General features: G+C 38.8%; 1 protein-coding gene across 7 annotated transcripts in view; it reads right to left on the bottom strand.

Annotated features, from left to right (window-relative positions):
* CARMIL1 (capping protein regulator and myosin 1 linker 1) overlaps nt 1-25,544 on the bottom strand; it is a 390,198-nt gene that overhangs the window by 115,159 nt on the left and 249,495 nt on the right. For all 7 annotated transcript variants that reach the window (XM_064281536.1, XM_064281542.1, XM_064281546.1 and 4 more), the window contains 8 exons: nt 23,931-24,034; nt 20,684-20,761; nt 20,472-20,548; nt 17,304-17,408; nt 11,703-11,772; nt 3,813-3,894; nt 2,716-2,815; nt 2,559-2,613 (listed from right to left, as the gene is read on the bottom strand). In XM_064281536.1, coding sequence (XP_064137606.1) covers nt 2,559-2,613; nt 2,716-2,815; nt 3,813-3,894; nt 11,703-11,772; nt 17,304-17,408; nt 20,472-20,548; nt 20,684-20,761; nt 23,931-24,034 — 671 coding nt within the window. The remainder of the gene's footprint in view (nt 1-2,558; nt 2,614-2,715; nt 2,816-3,812; nt 3,895-11,702; nt 11,773-17,303; nt 17,409-20,471; nt 20,549-20,683; nt 20,762-23,930; nt 24,035-25,544) is intronic.

Genomic DNA, 25,544 nt, shown 5'->3' with positions numbered 1-25,544 from the left:
GGTATCTTAGAGCTTCTGCCTCATATTGGAAAACTGCCAACTCCACAAGCTAGTGAGCAACAATTCCAGTGCCATCTTCAAATTCTAATACACCCCAGTTAACACTTAAAAATAATAGGCAGAGTCATTAATGCCATCAGTGCCGCCTGAATTGCATGCATATTTATAAGGGCATCCCTTCTTGATTTATTGCACTTCCCTGTAACATTACTATTTGAAATCTTAACTATTTCTTCTCATAGCTGAACAGGCTCAATCTGAGATTCTGTCTCCTTCCCGTAGGCACTCCCAAGAGAAACACATTCTGTCCTGCTGGTTACAACATGGGCTTGTATGTAATACTTCCACACAAGATTCCCAGTCACTGTGGCCCCTCAATGTCACTGTCCCAGGACTCTGGGCACAGCAGCCTGATAACCATTGTCTATAGTTGAAGGCAAAACCTGAGTCCACGCATGTCCAGGTTTTCCACACACGATGGAATATGCGATACCGGGTAAATCAAGTATTCCTTGGGCTGTCAAAGAACAAGCTCTAGAAATACAACATCGCATTACTTTTACATATTTAAAAACCTTTAAAAAAAATTTTTTTTAATGAGCCCAATTGTGCCAGTTATTGGTGGATTTTTTTTTTGTCATCACAAGATGCAACTCCTAATCATTTTAAATTGTTTTGCACATTACTGATTCAGAAGTAGGAGAAAATAGATAATTGCTTTTTGAAAAAGTCACCTATTTTTCAGTGACATGAACATAAAAAGCTTTTCACCGTACGGCACTATTAGCAGCATGCTATTCAAACTTAGAACTTGACAGAAATCACATTTACATAGCAAACTTTATCTTCCCCAAATACGTTTTTAGACATGTTTTAAATATCAAGATTATCTTTAACTGGGAGAATTTCAGTATTATAGAAACAGGGTCTGAAGATCCTCATGTAGTAAGTAAAATATTAAATTAATAAAAATATTCTTCCTGAAAGATGTGCTAAGAAACAAGTATTTGAAGATAAATATGATCCTTCAATTATTAGCTTTCCCAGTTTTTCAAATTTGAGCCAATACTGGGAAATCAGAAACCCAAATAAAGCAGGCTGGTGTAAAGTCAAATTTAATAAGTAAAACAAACATTATAAATTCTGAAAAGTGTAAATTACATTCTAATTACACCCCTGATTTTAATAACTTAGCTAAGAGTAACAAAATATGGGGTTTATTAGCAAATGAGAACAAAGAGACGTGTTTGATTCATTAAATAATAATGAGTTTCATTTCCTGACCCACAGGTTGCAAATTATGCCCACACAACAAAGAGGCAAGAGAACAGAATTTTCTCTTGCCTTCCATTTGAAAACCAAACCGCTGCCACTGTGTCCATTCCAACTCATGGCAACCCCATGTGTCACAAAGCAGAACTACTCCATAGGGCTTCCTTGGTTATGCTCTTTATGGAAGTAGACTGACAGGCCTTTCCTCTGTGGTGCTGCTGAGTGGATTCAAAGCACCAAGCTTTTGATTAGTAGTTGAAGTAAATTGATTTTGCCACTGAGGAACCTTGCCCTCCATTTCAGAAACTCCTAAAATGATGTGGGCAAAGGGAGGAGAGAAAAAATTCCAGTCCCAACTCCATTCCCAGAAAAGTTAACTGACAGTTGTAATAGACCGTTTTTATTACCCCATATGAGTTCAAAAGGAGAAATGACAGTTTTTTCAATGAGGCATACCTCGCATGATTAATATAGGAAAACACCCCCATGACCTGCCAAAGTAGCTATAATAACATATGATCTTAAGCTTCACAGCAGGAATATAAATTGATGAGGATTTTAGGAACCACAAAAGCTGAGTTTGGCAACCAAACACGACTAAGATAGGAAAGAGACAACTATCTTCTCAAAGAGCATCAGTAGAAGATAAGTGGGACGCTTGAGTTCTAAATTAAAGGGATTAATGGTAGAGTTCTCTTACTTTGTCCAGAAAATACTTTTCCTTTTTTTAATGCATTTTCAAGGGTAGCAAAATAGGATGCTATTTGCAACTAAATTTCTTTACCCTGAACCAGGGAATAAAAATATAAGGCAGATTGCCAGAGCTGAAAAAGAAATTTAAGAGGGGGAACATTTTTAATCCCTTTTAATGCTGCATAATTACTTGATGAAATTCAAATTAGCAATACGATGTTTCTCAGCATGAGGTAAGGTCGTAAAGTCAACTAGACTGTAAAAATTCATGACTGCAGATTAGCTGGAGTTAGGAAATAGTAAGGTTCATTAAAAGATGAGTTTAGGAGTAAATTTATACTTCTTTTAATCTATTATGTACAATTCCCTTTAATTGGAGATAAACTGAATGAAGAAGAAGTAAATTTCAAATATATTCTCTAAATCTTCTAAAACACTGATATTTATTCCTTTTTATAAAAAAAGTAACATGAATAGAATATGCACTCAGAAAAAATTACCTCAAAGCATATCAGCATTGTGCCAGTTGAAATAATTAATAGTAACCGCAATGAACAAAATACGTTAGTCAAATGTTTTAAAACAATACTCACTGATTCTTCATCTTGAATCATCTGTACTAAGTTGTCCAAAACAGGGGTCAGATTTCTAAAGAGATTTTAAAGATGTGGACAGTGGAGTCAAATCAAAAGCTTTCAGGAAGCTGGTTATTTTCATCATTGTCATATAAAAAAAATTCAAAACTCTTACCTGGATTTCATATTATTAAAATTTTTGCCTAATGCCAGGTGTTGTATTGATCTGTTTTTACTGAGCCACACTATTAAAGTAGAGAGGTCAGATTCTAAACCTGTAAAGAATCAGAGTAAGTGGAAAATCAAAATCCAGATGTATAAACAAATTCTCGATGTAACGTAATTAACCAAAGGTTAGAGGTAGTTGGATAACTGACTCTACCATCATGAGGGATCCGGGGATTCTTATCTTTTATATCATAAGGAACTTTTTTGTTCTCTTTTCATTTCCTATTATTTCACGGAATAGATTCATTCTCTACAAAGACTTATCTCAATCTCTTACACAATAAATGGCTAAACAAAGTGAGCAGGCAATGGGAATGGAGAATGCCAGAAGGCTTCGTCTCTCCCCTTCACTGTAAAAGAAGGTTCCATCATACCACTCACAGGTAGCGAACTGGCATTAAAGTTGCCTATAGCAAATTTAAAAGTTCACACTAACATGTTACGACAATCAGCAGAAATGAAGCTAATGAAATAAGCTTCAGAATAAATAAACAAGAGCATGATTTTATTATTACCACAAATTCCAAAAGCTGGGCTCAGTTATTTAATTTTATCAATGTACTGATGCCTTTTTTTTTTTTTTTTTTGACTGGTCTATTTTACTGCATAACCAGTTGTCCTGGAGTCAATTCCAACTCATGGCAACCCATGTGTGTCAGAGTAGAACTGTGCTCTATAGGGTTTTTAATGGCTGACTTTCGGAAGTAGATCGTCAAGTCTTTTTCCCAGGTTATCCTTGGGTGGACTTGAACCTCCGACCTGTTGGTTAGCGGCCAAGCACTTAACTGTTTGCACCTCCCAAGAGCTCCTGTTTTGCTGTATAGACCCTACATATTTGGCATGAAATTCATTTAGTTAAGACTTTAGCACAGATTTATTCCATAAATAAACTTTGTGGTTAAATCAGAATTCCTATTAGTCATGAATTGATAATCAGATTTCTATTAAGGGAGTTGGCTCATTTGGGCTAAAAGATTTTTTTTCCCTCTACTAATTTACTTCAAATACGATTTCTGTTTCTTTTCTTTCTGATTTCTGACTTACCATTGTCGGAGATGTCTAAGCTGGTGATGTTGTGGATTTCAGCAATGCAGCCTTCTAACACCTGTGCACCTCCTGATCTCAGCTAAAGAAACACAGACCAAACACAAGATAAAGTCTTCACCTGCTGCAGGTTTAACCAAAAAAAAAAAACACTGGAGCCATAGTCGTAAAAAAAGTTCACTATCAAAGAAAAAGTGAAAGCTTATCAACTCCAAAAAAGATATTATCAATGGCAAAGAGCCAATCACTAGTTAGTGATGCTGTTTCCCATACCACACTATCCAACATTAAATCCAAAAATTGTTAGTAAGAGGAATAGAGAAAGAAGATGGGGGTCACCCAGGTCTACCACTAGCAAGAGAGAGTACATCAATCCCTAAGAACTTTCTTCATTTCTGACTTTTGGAAATCTAATGAATCCCTTTTATACACTTGAAACAGTTACTGTTTATTAGATCCTTAAGGGATTTAAAGGTATAACTCTCCACCCATTTAGCAGTAAACCAACCAAAAAAAAGCAAATCAAGCCCGTTGCCGTCTAGTCGATTCCAACTCACAGTGACCCTATAGGACAGAGTAGAACGGCCTCATAGGGTCTCCAAGGAGCATCTGGTGGATTCGAACTGTTGACCTTTTGGTTAGCAGCTGTTGCTCTTAACCACTGCGCCATCAGGGCTCCCTCAAAGAAGACACTGAAGACTTACTGTGCATGTCAATCATTTCAGGAAGGACCCATACCCTAAACTAAATGATTACAAAATGATTTGTGCAAACTTGTTGAGCCACAGAAGAAAAATGTTACATAAATCTAAAATAGTATTATCATAGTTGGTTTACTAAAAAACTAAGAACATATTATTACTCTCTTTTCATTGCCTAACTTACTCCAAATACAAAGGCGACCTATAAAATCAATACCTCTTATCTTTTTCCTATGAAACCAAAAACAAATGTTAGAGGTCTCACAGGAAATGTTGTTCAGTTCCCACTATGTGAAAGAAGTTGCACAGGATATCACTTTTCCAAGCTGTGGCTCTTTTGTTCAGTAAGGTTACTATCTCATAAAGGAAAAGAAACTGACATTTATTGGGAACCTACTATGTGTCAAGAAGCATGAAAGGTCCTTTATTTATTTAAGAAAACTAAAACTTTTATAATTTCTACCAAATTTACAATACAAAGTGCTATTTTCTACTTGTTCAAATTTTGATATAAGTATTTAAAGAATCCTTATTTCACTATTTTTGATGAAGTATCCTGATGGTGCCCTGGGCCAAGATCTGCCACCTTCTGTGGCTGCTTGTATATTAAGTGGAATTTTGTACAGATCATTGGGATTGCTCTTTATTCGGGAGTATTCCAGTTGGTGTGTTTAAAGTTCAGCTTTTGCTAATTTTTAGTGTGACAGCAGATTACTCTGAGGTGAGCTCTGAAGGGGAACATCATAGCCCAGCGAGGCTGGTCTACCTTCTTCAGGGAAACCAAGACAAACACCATAGCTTAAGGGCCTCTAACCCACTTTGGAGCTACTGCCCAGGGTGAGAGCCAGGCTTACTTCACTGCCCTTTGTTGTTTTCTCATGAACTCTCAACTGACCCAAGCACCCCATTGGCTCATTCCATCTCCTCATCTCTAAAAACACCTCTAGACCTTGTCAAACTGCACTTCATGGGGTGGGGCTAGTCTGCAAACAATCTGTTACCGGTGTGAGGTGAAATAAGTACAGATGCTGACCGGAAACACTTTAGAAACCTTAGCAGTAATCATTTTAGGTTTGATGAATCTAATAATAAAAATTGGAGGCTTGTATTTTCTATCTCTTTTCAATTTTTTGTAGCCCATTCATTTACATTATATTTTACAAAATTATTGGTTTACAACAGATTGGAGGCTTAAAAAAAAAAAACAAAAAAGCAGGTTCTTCACCACAAATATTTGAGAAGCACTGCTCCAGGTCACATCACAGCTAACACTTAAAGAAGTGAACACAAAGTTGCCAAAACTAAAGCAAGAAATAATTTAACCAAAGACTACAGAGAAACATGACTTAATTTTCTGAGCATAAGAAAGATTTGGCTTTTGAGAAGATGAACGTAAGTGTATAAGTCTTTCAAGTTTCATTATTTGCTGATATTGACTTCTCGGTTAAGGAGTAAAATTTTTGCAAGAAAATCCCTACTTTCTGTCATTATGAAGTAGAGTAAAAACACGTAATTTTTGGAAATGGAAAACAGAGGTGACATTTTAGGTGCTCAATTTTGTTTCTTTTATAAATATCCTTGATTAATGAAATTTGTAGCATATACACATACGACTAATGCATGTGCTAACTGCTAAAAAATAATCAAAATATATCAATATACCCTAATTTATGGATTAATCAATTATAAAGTTGAAGTATAGGCTTGCAAAGTACTTACACAATGGCCAAGCTAAGGAAAGCCCCAGGAGAAAAAACAAAAACGTTATCAGCAGTAAGTAGAACAAAAACAGAGAAGAAGCAAATTCTCTACTAATACATAAAATAAGAATGCAAAGAGTCAGAAAAAAATACATCCAACTAAAATCTGATCCCAATACAGAAACCAAAAAATTTAAAAAAGAAAATAACTGATCTTTGTTACCCAGGACATCCGACTTAATTCACAAGTTACTAGAGACCTAAAATTCCCCCAAAGAGAAAGCTTCCCCCAAATAGTAAAAGCTTTTCCATTACTGTAAATGAAAATCCTTTTAAATGAATTTGCATAATTAGAGGCGGAGTCTGCCTAGGTGCATGCGAAACTGGTTTTTAAATTACCTGCATCTGGATCCCACGAACTAGCATTATTTAAAAGAAAGCAAGATCAAAAGGGAAGCAAATGTGACTGAATACTTCTTCAAATGTTAAAAATATAAGCACATTTCTTTCAAGAGAGGAGAGTCCTCTTGCTCAAAGAAGGCAGAACGTTTCCTGTGTTACTCACAGTTTTAAGTGCACAGTTGTATCTAATAGTCAAATATTCGTTAAACAGGAGAAAAGCAGGAAAATAAAAATCTAGATAGAACTTTTAATAATTCATGTTCCCTCCTCAAGATCACTTGCTATTTTAAAAGATGTGGCACCTATCATAGATTTAAATACATAACAACTCTAAATCATCCTCTCTTCTTCTCTAGGTATTCCGATTTTTAAAAAATTACTTTTACTAATGGGCCACATCTACCATGGCCTCTGCCAGACTGAGGCCAGTACAATGAGATGGTGCCTGGCTACCACCACTGACTGCTCTGACAGGGATCACAGTAGAGGCCCCTGGACAGAGCTGGAGAGAAATGCAGAACAAAATTCTAACTCAAAAAAGAAGGACCAGACAGAGACTGGAGAAACCCTGAGAGTATGGCCCCTGACACCCTTTCAGTTCACTAATGAAGTCACTTGCTGAGGTTCATCCTTCAGCCAAAGATTGAACAGACCCATGGAATAAAACAAGACTGAAAGGGGCGCACCAGCCCTGGAGCAGAGACTGGAAGGCAGGAGGGAACAGGAAAGCTGGTAATAGGAAACCTAGGGCTGAGAAGGGGGAGTGTTGACATTTTGTGTGGTTGTTAACCAACGTCATACTACAATGTGTGTACTAACTGTTTGGTGAGAAACTGGTTTTTCTGTAAACCTTCGTCTAGTACAATTAAAAAAAGAAAAAAAATTATGTTTTATGCTGGGAAGCTTTCACACATAAAGTGCAAATGGTCCACAGGTCTCCAAGAGCAGAAAATGGTTTGACAACATCCAGTTCAAAGTGCCCAATTGTTAGCACCGGTGGATGCAAAAAAGCAATTAAAAACCTAAGAAAGATGTATATGACCGTTACTTTCAAGGTGCAAATATTTGCCTGTACTACATAGCTTCGTATATGCTTCCTGTCACGTGAAACATGCTCACCTTTCCATTCCACACCCAGGCCTGATAGGACAGTGATATATTAGCAGGTACAACAATGATGCTAAACACACATAGCAAACCCACCTCCTCACCTCAAGGCTGCCCGAATGACTATCACATTAAATGGAATTGTCTCAAAAGTTTCTATTCACTTGCTGCAATATCTTCCTCATGATACATTTTAGTATATGGTGCTCTTTTTTCTACTCGTCCTCAAAGCACCTTACAATGAATCATGGAATAACATGCAGAAAAGTTTTTTCCCCTTAAAAGTCACAAATGCCACACCAGACCTACAACTCATCCTCAGCTGTAACTGGCCTTTGCGTCTTCTCTGTCGTATCAGAGATTTTTCACTCTCACTTGGAAGAAGACTAAGCTTTAAGAATTTAGTTCAAGTATTTATTTGCTCATTTCTTAAGGTGTTGTTGTAAAGTCATAAAACTTTTAAAAAACAGACCAAAATCCATAAATTCCTTTAAGGTAGATGGATCTATGAGGAGATTACACACAAATGTTAACATTACTTCTACCATACTAAACTCTCCTTTTGGAATCAATCTCTAGGGCAATGCAACACAGGTATTCCTTTGAACATCAACCGTGGTGCCCAGTCCTTACACTTTGGGAGTGAATTAGGACCAGCCACAGGCCCTCAGAGGCAAATCTGGCCATGGAGAGTAATAACATTTGATGTTAAAAGCCAGGTGTGACTACAAAAGGATGAGACTAATTCTTCTTGAATGATTTAAAATAGCTTTGAAGGCAATTCCAAAAACTGTTTTGAGTACCGACAGTATATTTATAAAGCTTCTATACAGAAATTCTTAGGCAACACTGACATTCAAAATATGATTTCTCTATAGTAATCCTCTTCCTCCCCAGCTAATGGCTCACATATGCTGGGCTCAACAATGGGCCAAATGCTACCCCTGCAAACTATTATTACCCCCATTCAACAGGTGAGAAGCAAAGGTTGAAACAAGTCAAGTCACTTGACAAGCCAAGTGGCTGAGCCAGGTCTCCAAGGGCACTTTTTGGTCCTCATCCTAAGTTTTGCCTGTGGAAATCACTTCCCGAGATGATTATGGAATCAGGGAGAAGTTTCATTTCCCACCACATTTTAGACAAAGATCAGATTTCTCTGATTACAAGGAAGTTAAAGTGCTGTATCCTATCTGATTTTGACCGGCATGCTAACAGTAGAGAGTGGGTTATGTTTAATGTGGCTAAATAGATAACAGAAAAATACATATATTAAATGATTTTAAACTTCCAAATTAGTAAAAGCTTCTTTCTGAGAGCATTACATGAACTCAGAACTACCAAATGGATAGACAGTCACAGTTAATACTCAAAACACCAAGTGTTCCCACATGGAAAATACTGTAGCCCCAAATACCTTTAGGGGAAATGAACTACATACGGAGATGGGTGAAGTGACACCTAGTTACATTTAGACATCCAGCCCTAAGAAACATAATGTGACCAGCCACTATAACACAGTTTACATTTTGCATTTTATAAATTTCCAGGAGCAGCAATGTGAAGTCTAACTTTAATAAATGTGGCCACCAGTATTGGATTCGATCTATGAGATGGTGAGAGAACATGGTACTAAAATAGTTGCAGGGCTTTCCCATCTCTGTAATATCATTTATCATATAATCCATAATTGAATGGACAAAAGGAAGTTGGAATTATCAAAATAATAATGACCAATACCACCACCACAGCGAGCAATCATTTGATGTGCATTCCTGCCTTGAGAAAAAAATATATATACATAAATAGAAAGGAAAAAGTCTATTAAGTTGAACCAAATAAAACTGGCAACAGTCTGCCATTTTTGACCTATAAAAATGGCGATTTTATATGGTTCACCTAATATAACTGTCTTTGAAATTTATTTCCAGTAGGATCACAAAGACGTTTTAGGGACAAGCTATATAGCAATGTAAATACAGTGTTCTTTGGGCATATGACACTAACTTATTTGAAAAGCAAATATGTAAGCATATCTAATATCCTAATAATTACAACTGTCAGCATTATTATTAACAACAGAGGAATAAGAACCAGGAGAGTATATTTTTGTTATGGCTCTGCTGTTAGCAAGCTGGATTATTTTGGCTTCTTCAGGTCTCAGTTTCCTTACATGTTCACTGGGTGGGGTCTCAGTTTCCTTACATGTTAAGTATGGAAACCAGATGATCACATATATCCATTCCAACTTTGACCATAGAATGAAATGAAGATTCTATAATGGTAGCAGTCATGATATTTAATCAAGATAATAACAGCACTTTATAGGTCATTGGTAATTCTATGGTTTGATCTAACAGTCACTTTAGACCAACTTTGTTTCTGGTTGATGTTGTTTGTTTCCTTGTTTTGCTAGGATAAGCCTTCCCATTCCCCTTTCTTCTACTCATCCCCCATAAAAATGACTTTTATTATTGGCATGTCCCTTACTAAAGTACTAGTGAACAAATAATTCTTATTACCAGAGTTGGTTTCTATTTTATGGTCTGTCTTTACAAATGAAAGAGCAGTGAAAACACCACATGAAAACTCCACAATGCAGGGTTTGTTTCTTTTGCTTGTTTGTTTTGTTATTTTTCAAAACAATACAACTAGTTAATCACACAGCTGGTGTTCACCCCAGTTCAAAAGTAATAAAAAATTCTACACTAAAAATATATATCGTATAATTTCAGACTTTTCAGTTTTAGGCTCTTCAGTCATGTAACGTGTTAATTTTATTCAATATTTGGTGTTGGCTTGGTACCTGATGTTGTAGCAGGAGCTAGGGGAAACACAAAACAAAGTCAGACACAAACACTGCCCTCCAGAAAGTTACAACCTAGGCAGGAAAGCAAATAGGTACCAATTTAATAACTATACAAGGCACTCTGTGGTTCAGTGGCCAAATGCATGTAACTGTCACTAAACGCTACAATTAGAAAAAAGCAAGATCACAAAAGGATGAAGTAGTCAGGGAAGAAATTGTGTAGACAGAAAGACAACTGGCAGACAGATGCACAGACAGACAGACAAGCAACATAAGCAAATCATCTTTTTGTGCTTATCGTGTGCCAGCAGTTTTCAAAGACTGTTGTTGGTTCGTGGCAACCCCATGTGTGCAGAGTAGAACAGCTCCATGAGGTTTTCAAGGCTGTGACTATTCAGAAGCAGATTGCCAGGCCTCTCTTCTGAGACACCTCTGAGTGGGTCTGAATCACCAACCGTTTCAGGTAGTAATTGAGTGCTTCACAGTTTTCAAAGAAGAGCTCCTTTAAATCTCATAACAACCCATTAGAAGAGTACCAATGTTCCCATTTTGCAGATGCAGAAGCTGAGATTCAATCATATAATATCAGGTAATTCAACTAGGTTTGCATAGCTAGGAATGGCACAACTAGGAGTCTTACTCATGTATGTATGTATATAAGAGACTGGACTTGAGCTGAAGAGTCAAAGAGAGGGAGATGCTGGGGAGGAGAGGAAAACAGTTAATAGTGTTCCCGGAAGAGAGAGCCCAGGAATAGGTATGAGGAGACTCCTGGCTCCAAGGGTTTTTCACACTCTCTTCCTACTCTAAATCCAAGTTAGGTTATACGAAATTGTTCCCTGCAAGAATTCTGTATGTTACACTTATCATGATGGTAAAGCAAGTTTATGGCTTCATATCTCAAGGCTTCATCATAAAAAACTTAGACAACAGGTAACAAGACTGGAAAAAAATGAGTCATTAAAAACACACTTGAATGCTTTCTGAATGGTGTTCTCTGACTGTTTGGAGACAAAACTTGCAAAATAGAGAACATCAGAAACTTCCATCATGTGTGTTTTTCTGCTTCATTTATACCTGGTGGAATCACGGGCTCACACTTTTTCCAGGAAAAAGACAAAAGCAATTTTGAGGCTATTATCTATTCCAGTGCCAACTCTAAAGGTGCTCTTACCTCGCAGTTGCTGAGATCAAGGGAAACCCTCTTCAAGTTATGGTTACACGCTAGGCCCAATAACAGCGCCCTGAGGGGAAGAAGCATACGCACATTAGACACAAAGTTCCACACGTCGCATCAAAAAAAAATGTAAGCATACTGAATAAAGCTCCAAGAAAGAACGCCTTTTCTGAGTCACAGGTTAAACGCCAAGCACCACCTCACTTTTTAAAATGCCAACTGCGTTTCTGCCTCCCCACAGCCACGGAAAACTGACATGGCGGCATTCTTGTCTGACAGGCCGCGGGCCCATCATAAATGCAAAGCCCAACAGGGCTGTTATTCCTATGCAAATAACCCAACAGTACACCTAATTGCACACTGAGATTAAATTGTGTTCATCACAGATAAATTCCCACCTGCAGCTGCTTGAGAACAACTTTAATAATGTTTAGAATATTCTTAGGTAATTGTTATCATAGTAGCAAAGTAAAAGCTGGTTTCCCCTAAGGAATACGTTGGTGAGTGAGTCAGGCTCCACAATATTCCAGGACGTGAAACTATAACTAGATGAGTTTATTAAGGGACTACAGAGGTGGGGTGGGAAAGGGTATGAAAGTACTAGAGATAAGGCACAAGTCTTGGGTTTGAATCCAGGTCCCTGGCTCTCCGACCACTGGATAGTCACTGGATAAACCGCGGGCCTGCTCTGAAAAGGAATTTCCTCATCTGAAAATTGAGGAGACTGGGCTGATCACTCAGATCTTAGATCTCTCTGAGAGAACAAATTTATTGTAGTTTTACAAGCCAGTCCTATGAAATTCAAGGAGCAGTGTGCAGCCTTGAAACAAAAATTTCACACAAAAACAGGCATCTGCCAAATTACATGGAAGACAAAAGGCCCTCAGTGAGGCCCTGTGAGGAATACAAAATGAGTGTGAGAGAGCTCCTGAACTCGGGCAACGGAAACAAACACGTGTGTGGATAACTACATTACAAGACAGAGAGTAAAATGCACACTAAGAGTAGAACCGAAGCATTTACTACATGGGGGTGACTATTCTCACTGTTTCCAGGAAAAAACAGTACTATCCAGCATACTCCAAAAATACCCCAGGGCATGAGTGAAGTGGGATGGTAGGGAATTACCATAAAACCTGTGAAAGCCGGAACCTGTGTAAGGCAAAAATCGGTCAGAGTAGAAAACCTCAAATATTTTTTTTACTAAAAGGACACATAGAAAGTGGTAAGACTGCACCGTGTCAAAGGCAGAAAACTGGCAAGATCTGGGAAAACAAGGCAGTCCTGTCGAGTTCCGGCTCTCATAGGTTTCACTATATTTCATGCCCATGTCTCTGAGATTTTCTCCTTCTGGTATTCTCTGGCCCCACTCACTGAGGTAGAGTCCCACAGTAGCATGGTTCTAGAGGGGTTTGGCTGCTCCAAACAGAAAAACAAGCCCCATCAGAGAGCAGGATGGAGGTGACTGCCTTGTGTTGTTTTTTTAACCCAGTTCACTAACCCCTTATTCTAAAGCACTGTCCACTGAGAAAGGCTGGGTTTGTCTCATCTGTATACACACATGGACAGAAGTTCCAATTACTTTTTACATCAATTCTCTTTTCCAAAAAAAATTTTTTTTTTTTTTTTTCTTTCTTATCCGGGGGGCAGTGTTGTGCAGCCAAAAGAGCTTTGCACTGAGAACTAAGAGGCCAGGCCTGTCGTTCTGGCTCTGTTATGAACAGCTGGGTGACCTTCAACAAGTCACTCTTTCTGTGTCTCAGGCTCGCAACAGTAAAATGAGGAAGTCAGAACATGGCCAAAGAGGTCCCTTCTAATACGTGCTGAGGTTCTAGAACTTGGCTGCGCATTCTAACATTCCATTTTTATAATGCTTTGAAGGAAAACGGAAACCCTGGTGGTGTTGTGGTTAAGTGCTACGGCTGCTAACCAAAAGGTCGGCAGTTCAAATCCACGAGGCGCTCCTTGGAAACCCTATGGGGCAGTTCTACTCTATCCTACAGGGTCGCTATGAGTCAGATTCTACTTGAAGGCAACGAGTTTGGTTTGGTTTGGTTTGGTTTTTTAGGAAGGAAAATGCTTCCTACTTTTTTTTTAACGTGTGAATCAAAGCCACGGAAACAACTGAGATGCTTTAGGATAGTTAACTATAAAAAGTTAATGATTAAGAGGCAACCACTCAGGAGACCAGTAAAAACAAATAGTCCATGCAAACTGTCTTTAATAAAAACAAAACAGAACAACAACAAAGTAGAGTGGACACTGGAGGAAAACTCTGTAGCAGGATATGTTTAATCTAGAGATGGAAGAAATTGCCTTAATAATGACCCTCTTGATTCTCAATCATTACTGAAAAATTGGTTAAGAATTTGTACTTGATTTCCCCAGCTCTGGATCTGTGACTCTAGATACAATTTTGCAGAAGCACATTAAATAGGTTTATTAAAAATACTCAGCCAGGGAGATGGGCTCAGGGAGAAAGGGATGTGTGGCAGGGCTGAAGGAACAGGTGAGTGGAGGAGAGAAAGAAAAAGAACAAGAATGAACAGAAATATAAACTCACATTGCACCCTGAGTGGCACTGAAGCAAAACACCAGTCTTGGGACATATGCGAACTACGTCATTCAGGAAACACCAAGGAATGGTGCCACTGTGTTCTTTAAAGCCTCCCTGAAATACTTTAATATGGACTGAAACAGCCTCAAGGGAAAAGTATAATTATGAAATAAGCAGTTACATTCTTCATATTGCTTTCAAAGAATCCCAAAGTAAGTTGGGAGAAAGTTCTGAGAAATATTGGTAAGCCCAAATTTACTGTTACTCTCCAAAGACGTTGCTTTTCTTTAGCTTATTCTCATGGCTCCTGATCCTAAACCCCTCAAGGAACAAGGGGTCTCCCTCTGACCCTTTTGGTGCAGCAGAAGGCAGTATGGGGTCAGGTATAGCCCTGAGCCAGGGGGGCTTGCTGATAGGGTGCACGCTGTAATGCACATTCCAGAACCCCCTCCCTGAAGAGAAGTGCCTCATCTGAGGTCACGCCTGCTTCCAGGGCAGCTTGCATCCAAGGACTGATAACAAATAAGTATGAAAGCCCAGCTTCCTCGCCCCAATTTGGGACAACTCTAAAGGGTCATCCCAGCTCCAAGGCTCCCATAGGGTCAGCTGAGGTCATCACTGGGAAGGCACTCCCATTCAACTTCTCCCTCTGTGGAATACTGCTTTCTTCTTCCCTCCCCCTCCACAGGTGGTAATCCCCAAAGCACTTCCTAGTAAATGTCCTCCATGCTAATCTTCATCTCAAAGTCGGATTCCCTGAAAACCCAACCTACAACAGTGACTTATGGTCAAATTACTTAGCTCCTCTGAGCATCAATTTCCTCAACAGTAAGATGGGGTAAGATAGCCACAACTGTTGTCATTGTTAAAGGGGACAGACCACATATAAGCACTCAGTACAGCATCTAGCATACGGTTATTGTGTGCTGTGGTGTCGATTTTGACTCATAGCGACCCTGTAAGACAGACTAGAACTGCTCCATAGGGTTTCCAAGGCTTTAAATCTTCACAGAAGCAAACGGCCAGCTCTCTTCTCCAGAGGAGCCATTGGATGGGTTAACAGCAATTGCTTAACCATTATGCCACCAGGGAATTCCCTTCCATCTCCAACCTCTTGTAGGTAAAATTGAGCCCCCCTCCCCAGTTTTTGTGACACTTTTCTCAAAATTATATAATCATATTCAATCTACATATAGGATTTTGTTTAGAGAAATCTTTAGCCATGAAGCCCCCTTTTCCTCACATTTCAATTTTTACTGAGTAAAAAAAATAGCTGAAGAGACAATTAATGTAACATTACTAAACATTCATAAATTACAACTTATAAGATTTAGCAATTATAAAATATTTTTGAGGTATAACGTTTCTAAGCAAATATCTACAATAAGCTGCAATAAATCCAGTGTTATTATGGTGTGGAATATTCTATGAAATCAATTATGCCAATCAATGAAGAGATATTCTACACACATCAACAACGTTGAAAAATTAGAATACAGTGCACCCCCCAACAAAACTATTTTGAATATGCTAATCTCCCACTGAAATACTATGCAGGCAAAGACTATGTCCAGTTTTACTTTCCACTCAGTGTCCCATACTATCTAGCACACTGTAGATTCTCAATCAATACTAGTTGAACAAACGTGTAACTAAATGCAGTTAAAATTTAATGAGACCCCTTTTAAAATATTGATTGTGATAGCTTTGTTAATATCCATGTAAACAGCCTCAGCATGAGGCTTTTACTATTTGTAGCATTACATTTACAGGCCCCTACCTGCCCTGGTGGCGCAGTGGTCAAGAGCTTGGTGGCGCAGTGGTCAAGAGCTTGGCTGCTAACCAAAAAGGTTAGCAGTTCTAATCCACCAGCTGCTCCTTGAAAAATTCTACTGTGTCCTACAGGGTCAGAATCGGCTTGATGGCTTGATGGCAATGGGTTTGGTTTTTGGTTTTTGTTTTGTTTTGTTCTTCTTTTGGTTTGGAACCTATTAACTTCATGTTTTGTTGTTGTGTTTTTTAAGCCTGCTATAATATAATGTCAGACTTTTTAAAGCACTTCATTGGATCTACTGTTCTTATAGGAAACCATTGTTTTAGAAGTAAGGGACTATGTGGAATACTGGATGAAGAACTTCGCACCTCTCAAAAAGAAAATAAAAAGATAAGGCAATTGACAAGTTACATGAAGACAATTTTCTAGCAAAATGAATGCAGACAATGATTTTAACATTCCATACAAATTCTGAGGGGAAATGAAATGCTGATTTACATGTTAGCTAAGGGAAAGGAGGAATCTGCACATACGTTTACGCCTATCTGACCACGAAAATATTTATAACGGCTTAAGAATATCTTCTTTAGACTCAAAGAGGATTTGAATCTACAGCCCTCATACACTGAACTTCTGAACGTTCCTGGCAATGCTGAACAGGAATCTCTAATGATGACAAATTATTATCAAACCTCGATAAGCCAAAAATTTATACATTACCACTGCCTCCACAAAAAGGATATTAACCGGTAATAAATCAGGTGCCAAGCAAAAAATGTCACACAGAGAGCCAGAGAAAACACTTGTATTGACCTGGGTAATTCAGAAACAACATCTAAAATTTGATTCTGTTACATACATACAATGTGTATAAAGTTGGATTATTGCTATTAGTTAAAATATTTAGAATAAACATTGATTAAAAAGCACATAAGAACATGTCTAAAAAAGACTGAGCAGAGGTTAAAATAAAGTCAGTGGGACTTGTGAGCACAACCTACATAAAAGATCAGCGATGACTCCCAAGGTCATAACCCAAAAGATGATTTTTTTTTTCCTTAGAAAATGCAATAATATCAATAGCGCACCATGTACTCACTCAGCGATCAGAAAGAATTTAATTTACTCTAGTGCCCCAGAGTAAGAAGGCGTTCTCTGGTCTGCTTTCTCCGTCTTTAAATTATATGTCTTTCTTCCTTCCCTCAAGCACATCCATAATAACAAAGTGAACTTTTAAAGCTCTGGAGAAAATAAATTAACCACTCACTTTAAGGGCTCAGGAGATAGTTTTGTGCCTGAAAGGTTGATTTGCATCAGAGCCAGGGAACTACTAAAAAACAGCTTGAAAGACGGGGGTACTTCTTTTCCTTTCCTGGAAAGCAAAACACAAGAGGTTCACACTTACAGTTACACTTCTATCCCAGCACCCTATACTTCCAAATTGTCAAGCTGCTCAAAACACAAAATTATTCATTGGTTACACCTAAACTGTGACATAATCTACAAATCAGGGGGAATTTAAAGTAAAAAGAAACAAACTATCTGAAAGCTAAATAAATAAATCTAATACAAATTAAAGGAATGATATCAGGGGCTAAAGCTGCTTGGTAAGTCCTGCAAACAATTTATTACTATTCTTTGTAGCCAATCAACTCACTCTCTTTTTATCCCTAGATCTTCAGGAAACTCTGTCTGGATTTTTAGGAAGTAGGGAGTGAAAGAAAACATGTATTTCTCATCAATTTACAGTTTTCTCACTGGGTGGCATTGAATATTTAAGGATTACTATTCGTGCCTTTGGCCACAGTTTTCAGATACAGCAGGTTACAAATGCAGAAAGATTATGATTTGACATCAAGCTGAGGAACATCATAGAAAGTTTGAGTGGCATGAAGCCTGCATGATAAACAGCCTGATCAGCTATGATACACATCCTGCAAATCTCATCAGGTCAAGCCGAAGATTAAAACAAGGACAAAATTCCAACAGGAAACGTGAACACCACCAAATATGTTCTCTTGTTATTACAGTGGGAAGGGGATCAAATCAAACAGCTCAACAATAATACAGTCAACACCATGCTATGAGTGGCTACGAGTATTTAAGACAAACAAGATTCAAGAACCAAGGCTGGAATTTGAACACTTTGCTTGACCTCTTCTATGGGACAGCACAATGGAAGGACTGAATAGGCCACCTATGTAAAGCACTTACGCTGATGCATGGTAAGCACTCATTTAATCACAGTTATTCATATTCTGTGGAGAGATCCATAGACTCTCAGGGCAGAGGGCAGCCTAGTAGTCTAGCTCAACCACAGAATATTCAATAATATAAAAATGTACAGAGACCCACGAAAATCTATCAATATTTGAAAAAGGTTTTAAAACAGGACAATTTCAGACTATTTGGGAAGAAAGCTCTAGGCAATCAGAATGCCTCTCTGAGAAGATAAAAAAAAAAAATAACCTAAGTGGAAAGAGAACTTTGGTAAAATATGATATTAAACATTTCAAACAGCTCTAGTTCTAGGTAGTATAACAATATAGCCTTGTATACTACCATTCATTTTTTGATGAACAAATGTAGTTACTTTTTGAATATAACTCTCCTGGATACTTGGTCTTGGTGTGGACTGTATCAATGCCCCCAAATATTCCCTGTCCCTTTCTGAGGGAGGATTATACTTCCTCACTCCAAGGAAGGCAAGCTTGGCCACGGAAATTCCTTCAGCCAATGGGACAGGAGCAGATGTAATGTGTGTGACTTTCAGGCAGAAGCTTGAAGAGCCAGTATGTGGGCTGCCATGATCTCCTTCTCCTCTGCTATCAGTCTGGCAATGTTCCAAACAGAAACTGCGCTGCACCCCACAGTGAAGATGATGTTGACAGTGCCGCAGTCAGCTCCCAATGGACGTGTCACAAAACCACTGCTACTGAAAGCCCTCCTAGACTTTATACTCCTTGATCTTATTCTGTGGAGGTATTTGTGGCATATTTTTGCTATTGTGAAGATTTATGGCACTGCTGAAGCACTACACCAATAACTGGTTGCTATCGAGTTGATTCTGACTCACAGCTTGATCCGTTAGGACAGAGTAGAATTGCCCCACAGAGTTTCCAAGGCTGTAAATCTTTATGGAAGTAGACTGTCACATCTTTCTCCTGTGACGCAGCTGGTGGGTTTGAACTGCCAACCCTTCAGTTAGCAGCTAGACTGTTTAACCATGGTGCCACCAGGGCTCCTTTTATTGCACCAAAAGTACTTCAAAACACAGAAAAATTCACTTGCAAGGGTCCACTGTGAAATAAAGGAAACCCCGATGGCATAGCTGGTAAGTGCTGCGGCTCCTAATACCAAGGATGGCAGTTCAAATCCACCAGGTGCTCCTTGGAAACTCGATGGGACAGTTCTACTCTGTCCTGTAGGATCACTGTGAGTCAGAATCGACTCAATGGTGATGGGTTTGAAGGGTTTATTGTGAAATAAAGCATGCCACATAGCTGAATATTTAAAGCAAGTGGGGTTATCCTATTGAAAATATAAAGCTTTTTAAAAGTTAACCAATAAAAATAAGGACTATTTCTAATATCAAGCAATTCCTCATGTTATAAAACAGCATATAATGACTAAAATACTGCTTTTGACTTCTGGTAATAATTAAGAATGCTAAGTGTTGTACTGCATTAACACATTAGATGATCCCAGCATACCGTATTTGAATAACCTATATATTTTCCATAATTCTTCTGTATTCTCCCTCCATTCTAAGTTGCTGCTGTTCGTAAATCCTTGCTGCTTCTAATCAGCTGCCTTATTTTGCAAAAAATTTTATGTCAGGGGGGTAGTGGTTAGGTATTTACACTGGTCCTACACTTCTACAAATCAAAATGCATGAGCTTTGGGATGGCTATTCTTCTTACTTCTCAGAAGTAATTTATACTTACTTCCAAGTTCATCATTGAGAAATCCGTGTTTCTCAAAGGGTTTTTACTATATTAAGAGACAGTGCCTGTCCATATATGGGAAACAGTGTATCATCATAGAGCTCATATAGGCCGGCTGGAGTTATTGATAAGAACATTAACCGTGGTAGATAAAGATAACAAAAGCTTGAACTTTCAAGGTCTCATATCCATAGATTATGGTTGAAGGCACCCTTCTTCTTTCATGGACAACATTCACCCTTTATCAAGCTATTTTCATTACGACGATAAGTTTCTCTAAGAGACATTCCTAGATGGCAATGAGACAAACCAAAACTCATGGCCGCTGAGTCAATTCCAACTCATAGCAACCCTACAGGACAGAGTAGAACTGCCCCATAGGGTTTCCAAGAGCGGTTGGTACATTTGAAATGCCAACCTTCTGGTTAGCAGCCGAACGCTTAACCACTGTACCATCGATGGCAATGATAGCAGGGGTAAATCCCTACCGGTAAGAAAAGACAGTTCTGGAGAGATTGAGCACAGCTAAATGTTGAAGGCATCCACGGAGAAGAGCTCCACAGACCTGAGAAAGAAACAAGGCACTCTTATTTTCAAAGATTTCTAGGTCCAGGAGAATATTTTATGAGAGAGAAAGCCCCTTCTATTCCATCTAAATAGCTGTTCTGAGACCCCCCAGCTCAATATAAGAAAACATTACCATGTCCAGGGAACACTCTGTATTGGATAAATCCAGATGAGCAATGGCATTTGGCTGGGCCAAAAAATTGTACATGTACTTGAAATTAAAAAAAAAAAAACACGTTAGGGATCTAGAAACACACACACACACAAACCAAACATATTTAAAAATAAGTCGTCCAAATCTCTCAGGATTGTTCTTTTATCTGGCCCAGAGGATTAGCAGAATTTTCTCTGTCATTCCATTACCTCCCCCAAGAGCAGAAACCTAAAAAATATTTAAAATAAAATTATGCTTGGGTAAAAAAAAAACAAAACAGGCCAAATGGAATCTTGGCTACCAAACTCCCCTTTTGTGATGCATGACTTCATTTTCCTGATTAGCTCAGCTTTTATTATATAATTTTGGAACAGCGCTAATTAATTTGAACTCCTGAGATAGAAATACCACCTGCATTGCAGTCACCCAATCAAAATGCTAATCATTTTTGATAAGTGTTGAAGAAACCACTAATTTGAATTTAAGCCATAGGATGGTCTCAGGTCATGCTCTCTTCTATCCAACATAATGCTTTTTCTAGCCTTATTTACTTCCAAAATCTTACAAGACAAGTCTTATAGTACTATTAGTATAAAACAAAACAACAATCACCAAAAAAAAAAAGTTACAACACTTCAGGTTTCGGGGGATTATAAAACCTCAACTCTCCTTTCACCAAGGCTATCAAAACAACAAAATTGATAATTCTCTGCTGTAGTCTAATTGCTCCATGTGAGTAGCAACTGCTAGAGCCCACAGATAACAAACTGAGCCTAAGCTCCCGCTACTGGGCAAACAGCTAAATCCTCCTCCACTTCACTGGATTCCACCAGATAATTGTAAAAAACAAACAAGCTTACATGGAGGGTGTCCCAGTCCTTGGTAAGTACTCATTAAGTATAAGTATAGTAGCTTGGCTATATGGTGCTTCAGAAAAATCCTCTCTTGATTATCAAGGAATTCAGAAGAGCAAAAATTATTCTGTAAACAACTTAGAATAACCAGGTAACACAGAATGGAATACATTATGAAAAGTCCTGATGAGAAAAATCATTTTGTTCTCACACAAAGAGGCCTCAGACTCTCAAATTTCCTTAGCGCTAGTGGCCTCAAAAGGAGCCCTGGTGGTACAGTGGTTAAGCACTCAGCTAGTAACTGAAAGGTTGGTGGTTTGAACCCACCAGCCGCTTCAAGGAGAAAAATGTGGCAGTCTGCTTCCACAAAGATTACAGCCTTGGAAACCCTATGGGGCAGTTCTACTCCGTCATATAGGGCTGCTGTGAGTTGGAATCAGCTTGATGGCAAGAGGCTTTAGTGGCCTCAAGAGACATATACGTATTTTATGCAAATAACATGTACCCTCTACGTTTGTTTGATACTCACTCCCTCCCCCTGAGAGGCATTTTCAGAAACATTGCTAAGCCAGGTTTTTTACATGTTGCGCTTATGAAAATACCGGAGCGGGGAAGTGGTTAGCAAACAAACATAGAAGACCCATATTATTTGTGTAAAAATGTGGTAAGCTTGGCGTGGTTTTATTCTCAGTCACCAGCTGGGGGAGCTCTAATCACCTGAAGTTGGTTAACACTTTCCCAGAGGGGCAGGCCCTGCTAGGCTGCTTTCCCTGGAGACACAGGGTGATTCCAAGTCCCTGCACCTGCTGCAAGCTCCCAGAACCTCAGCCTGTATAGAGCTGGAAGCCCACTCTCACCCAGGCTTCATCATTCCACTCCCCACTCCCCAGAGGCAAGGTGGGACAAGATCCACTCCTGGCCAGGGAAAGAAGTCCTGGGCCACTTTGTTGTCTTATGTAACTGTTAATGCCACTAAGTTAAAAAAAAAAAAAAAACCCACTGCCATGGAGTTGATTCCAACTCATAGCGACCCTATAGGACACAGCGGAACTGCTGCATAGAGTTTCCAAGGAACACCTGGTGGGTTTGAACTGCCGACCTTTTGGTTAGCAGCCATAGCCTCTACCTTAGCTGAGTTTTATTATTTAATCTTCAGTGGCTTCTTTTATCCTTCCCTCTGTTTTCTCTAGTTTGTCAGTATAATGTTTTAGGCTATTTCACATCAGATCCCTTGTTCTTCCTCAGGAGCAACATTTATGAATCACCAGTGAAGAAGACAATTGGAATCAGTAAGTGCACAGAAAAAGTCACGGCACACTAGGAAACAAGTATTGTTTAAATGATTTCAAGTGCCAGGGGTGGGGGAAAGAAACAAAACTACAAAAAGGACTGTGGTAACATTCCCTGCCTTACAGGGCAAGTGACAACGGAAGAAAAACAAATTTCACAGTGTTTTTCACTCCCAGTAAAATAATGGAATGAAAATTAAGGTCCTTCAAAGATGTCCCCTTTCTGTAGGCCCTAATGTTATGGGACTTTCTTCTAAATTTTAGCATGGTGACTAGAGGTGACCACACATCACATATGGCAATGACATACCTAATCCACTGTGTTGATAAGAGCTGACAAACATTTATATTACTCATTCAGTTGTATGGAAAAATGGAAAAATACCTAATCCACTGTGTTGATAAGAGCTGACAAACATTTATATTACTTATTCAGTTGTCTGGAAAAATCTTGCTGTAATTGAGGGGGAACTTTTTGCCTGTGTACTTAAACTCTAAAGAACAGCCTCATATCACTCCTAAGCCTTCCCTATCCCTGTCCCTCAACCGTGTTCAAGGAATATACCAGGACCAGGTGTAAACTCTATGGAGCACAGTTCTCCTGTCACACACATGGTGTTGCCATGAGTCAGAATCTACTTGATGACAACTGGTTTGGTTTTGGTTTGAGGTTTATTCCAGCACCCCTTTCATTTGCAAACTATAAAAAATTATCAGTCTTCTCAGCAATACTGCAGAATGATGAAATCGTTCATTTCACATTACCAATCTCTCTTATCAGGCAGTTTTAAAGGGTGCAGTAATATTTTTGAATAAAGAAAAAAATCCCTCAGAAAATGTATTTTCAAAAAGAATTGGAACCTGAATTAAATGAGAAAAAAAAAAAAACTATAATGCTAGACTACATTTAATTAAAGGAGACTGCAGAATTTTTCTTTAAAACATTTAGGTTTGGAACTAAATTATTTTAAGATATCACAATAAAGGGAAATGCAAAGAAATAAATTAGAATGCCTTGTCTTGAAACTAGTCCAGGTTTATCAAATACAGTTTATCTGAAGATAGAAGAAAAGGAAAACCTACCGAGAGGTCATCTCCGCGAAGGACGTTCCCTGAGAGGTCTAGGTGGATAAGGGTTGTGGCGGTCAACAGGTTGGCACTGAGTGACTGAGAAAGGCTATTCACCCCTGCAGACATCAAGAAGATCCAAGCTCAATTTCCACTCCAGGAAACACGACAAGTTTTGAGAGTTTCTATAAATGGCCCGGTTGTCCCATTAAATTGCAGAACTGAGGTTAAACATAAGCACAGGCCCAAAAAGGTAACTCTACGATCATGTCTTCTTTTGCCATGCCCTCAAGAAGAAGAGGTTTAGTGACAGATACAACCATCTCACTGAACAGGAGAGAAGAATGGCACCCACTTCGTTTTACTCCACCTATTCTGTGTTCAAGGATCCTCCTTTGGCCATAAAGCATGTTTTCTTTGAAGTCTGAGAATGATGTAAGCCGTCTACTTGACAATTTGTATCCTCTTAAATCCTGACAGGTGACTCCTGACTTAGCGTACAGTGTTTAAATGCTGCATGCCCAGATTCAGATAATTCAGGCTATTTAAAATACTGGGAAGTTAATATAGGAATACACTGCTCGACTTAACGCTCAGGACAAAATCTGGGCTGAAATGGATTTTACAAAGAGTAAGGACATAATCTATGTATATGTAAGAAGTAATTGAAAGGAAAAACTTATATTTTAATTAACAGACTCTAGCCACTATTTTGGGACTATTTTGGGAACCCTGGTGGTTTAGTGGTTAAGTGCTACCAAAATGTCAGCAGTTCAAATCCACCAGGCAGTCCTGGGAAACTCACTGGGGCAGTTCTACTCTGTCCTATAGGGTTACTACTTTAAGAGTTCAGACTGCTAACCAAAAGGTCAGTAGTTCAAATCCACCAGTCGCTCCTTGGAAACTCTTTAAGGCAGTTCTACTCTGTCTTATAGGGTCACTATGAGTTGAAATCAACTCGACCGAAATGGGTTGGTTGGTTGGTTGGCACTATTTTATACACATAACATAAATGGCTCAGGTTAGATTCAACTGAACTAACCAGACAAATGTTGCTTCAGAAAATAATGAATATGTGAGGAAGGCAAGATCATCCATGAGAAGGGGGCTGTGTACTGGTCTATGTGGGTAACAGTAATTGGCCTAGGTAACTGCTTGGTCAGAGCCTTATAGTGGGTGGATTTTTATCAGGCCACTATTTTTCATTAGGGAGCAGAGGCTACACAAGGAGCCTTGGCAGTGCAGTGGTTAAGCGCTCCACCGCTAACTAAAAGGTGGTTCGAACCTACCAGCAGCTCCACAGGAGAAAGATGTGGCAGTCTGCTTCTGTAAAGATAACAGCCTTGGAAACCCTACGGGGCAGTTTTATTCTGTCCTAGAGGGTCACGATGAGTCAGAATTGACTCAATGGCAACAAGTTCAGTTTGGTTTTGGTAAAGGTTATATGGCTATCACCCATCTGTCAGTTTGTTGTGCTGTGGTGGCTTGTGTGTTGCTATGATGCTAGAAGCTATGCCACCAGTAAGACTCACCCATGGTGGACAGGTTTCAGCAGAGCTTCCAGACCAAGTCAGACTAGGAAGAAAGGTCTGGTGATTTACTTCTGAAAAATCAGCTACTGAAAACCCT

Source organism: Loxodonta africana, chromosome 1 (genome assembly GCF_030014295.1).
Source record: "Loxodonta africana isolate mLoxAfr1 chromosome 1, mLoxAfr1.hap2, whole genome shotgun sequence".
Lineage (NCBI taxonomy): Eukaryota > Metazoa > Chordata > Mammalia > Proboscidea > Elephantidae > Loxodonta > Loxodonta africana.
Note: the sequence above shows the minus strand (reverse complement) of the source record. Positions and strands in the feature narration are given on the sequence as shown.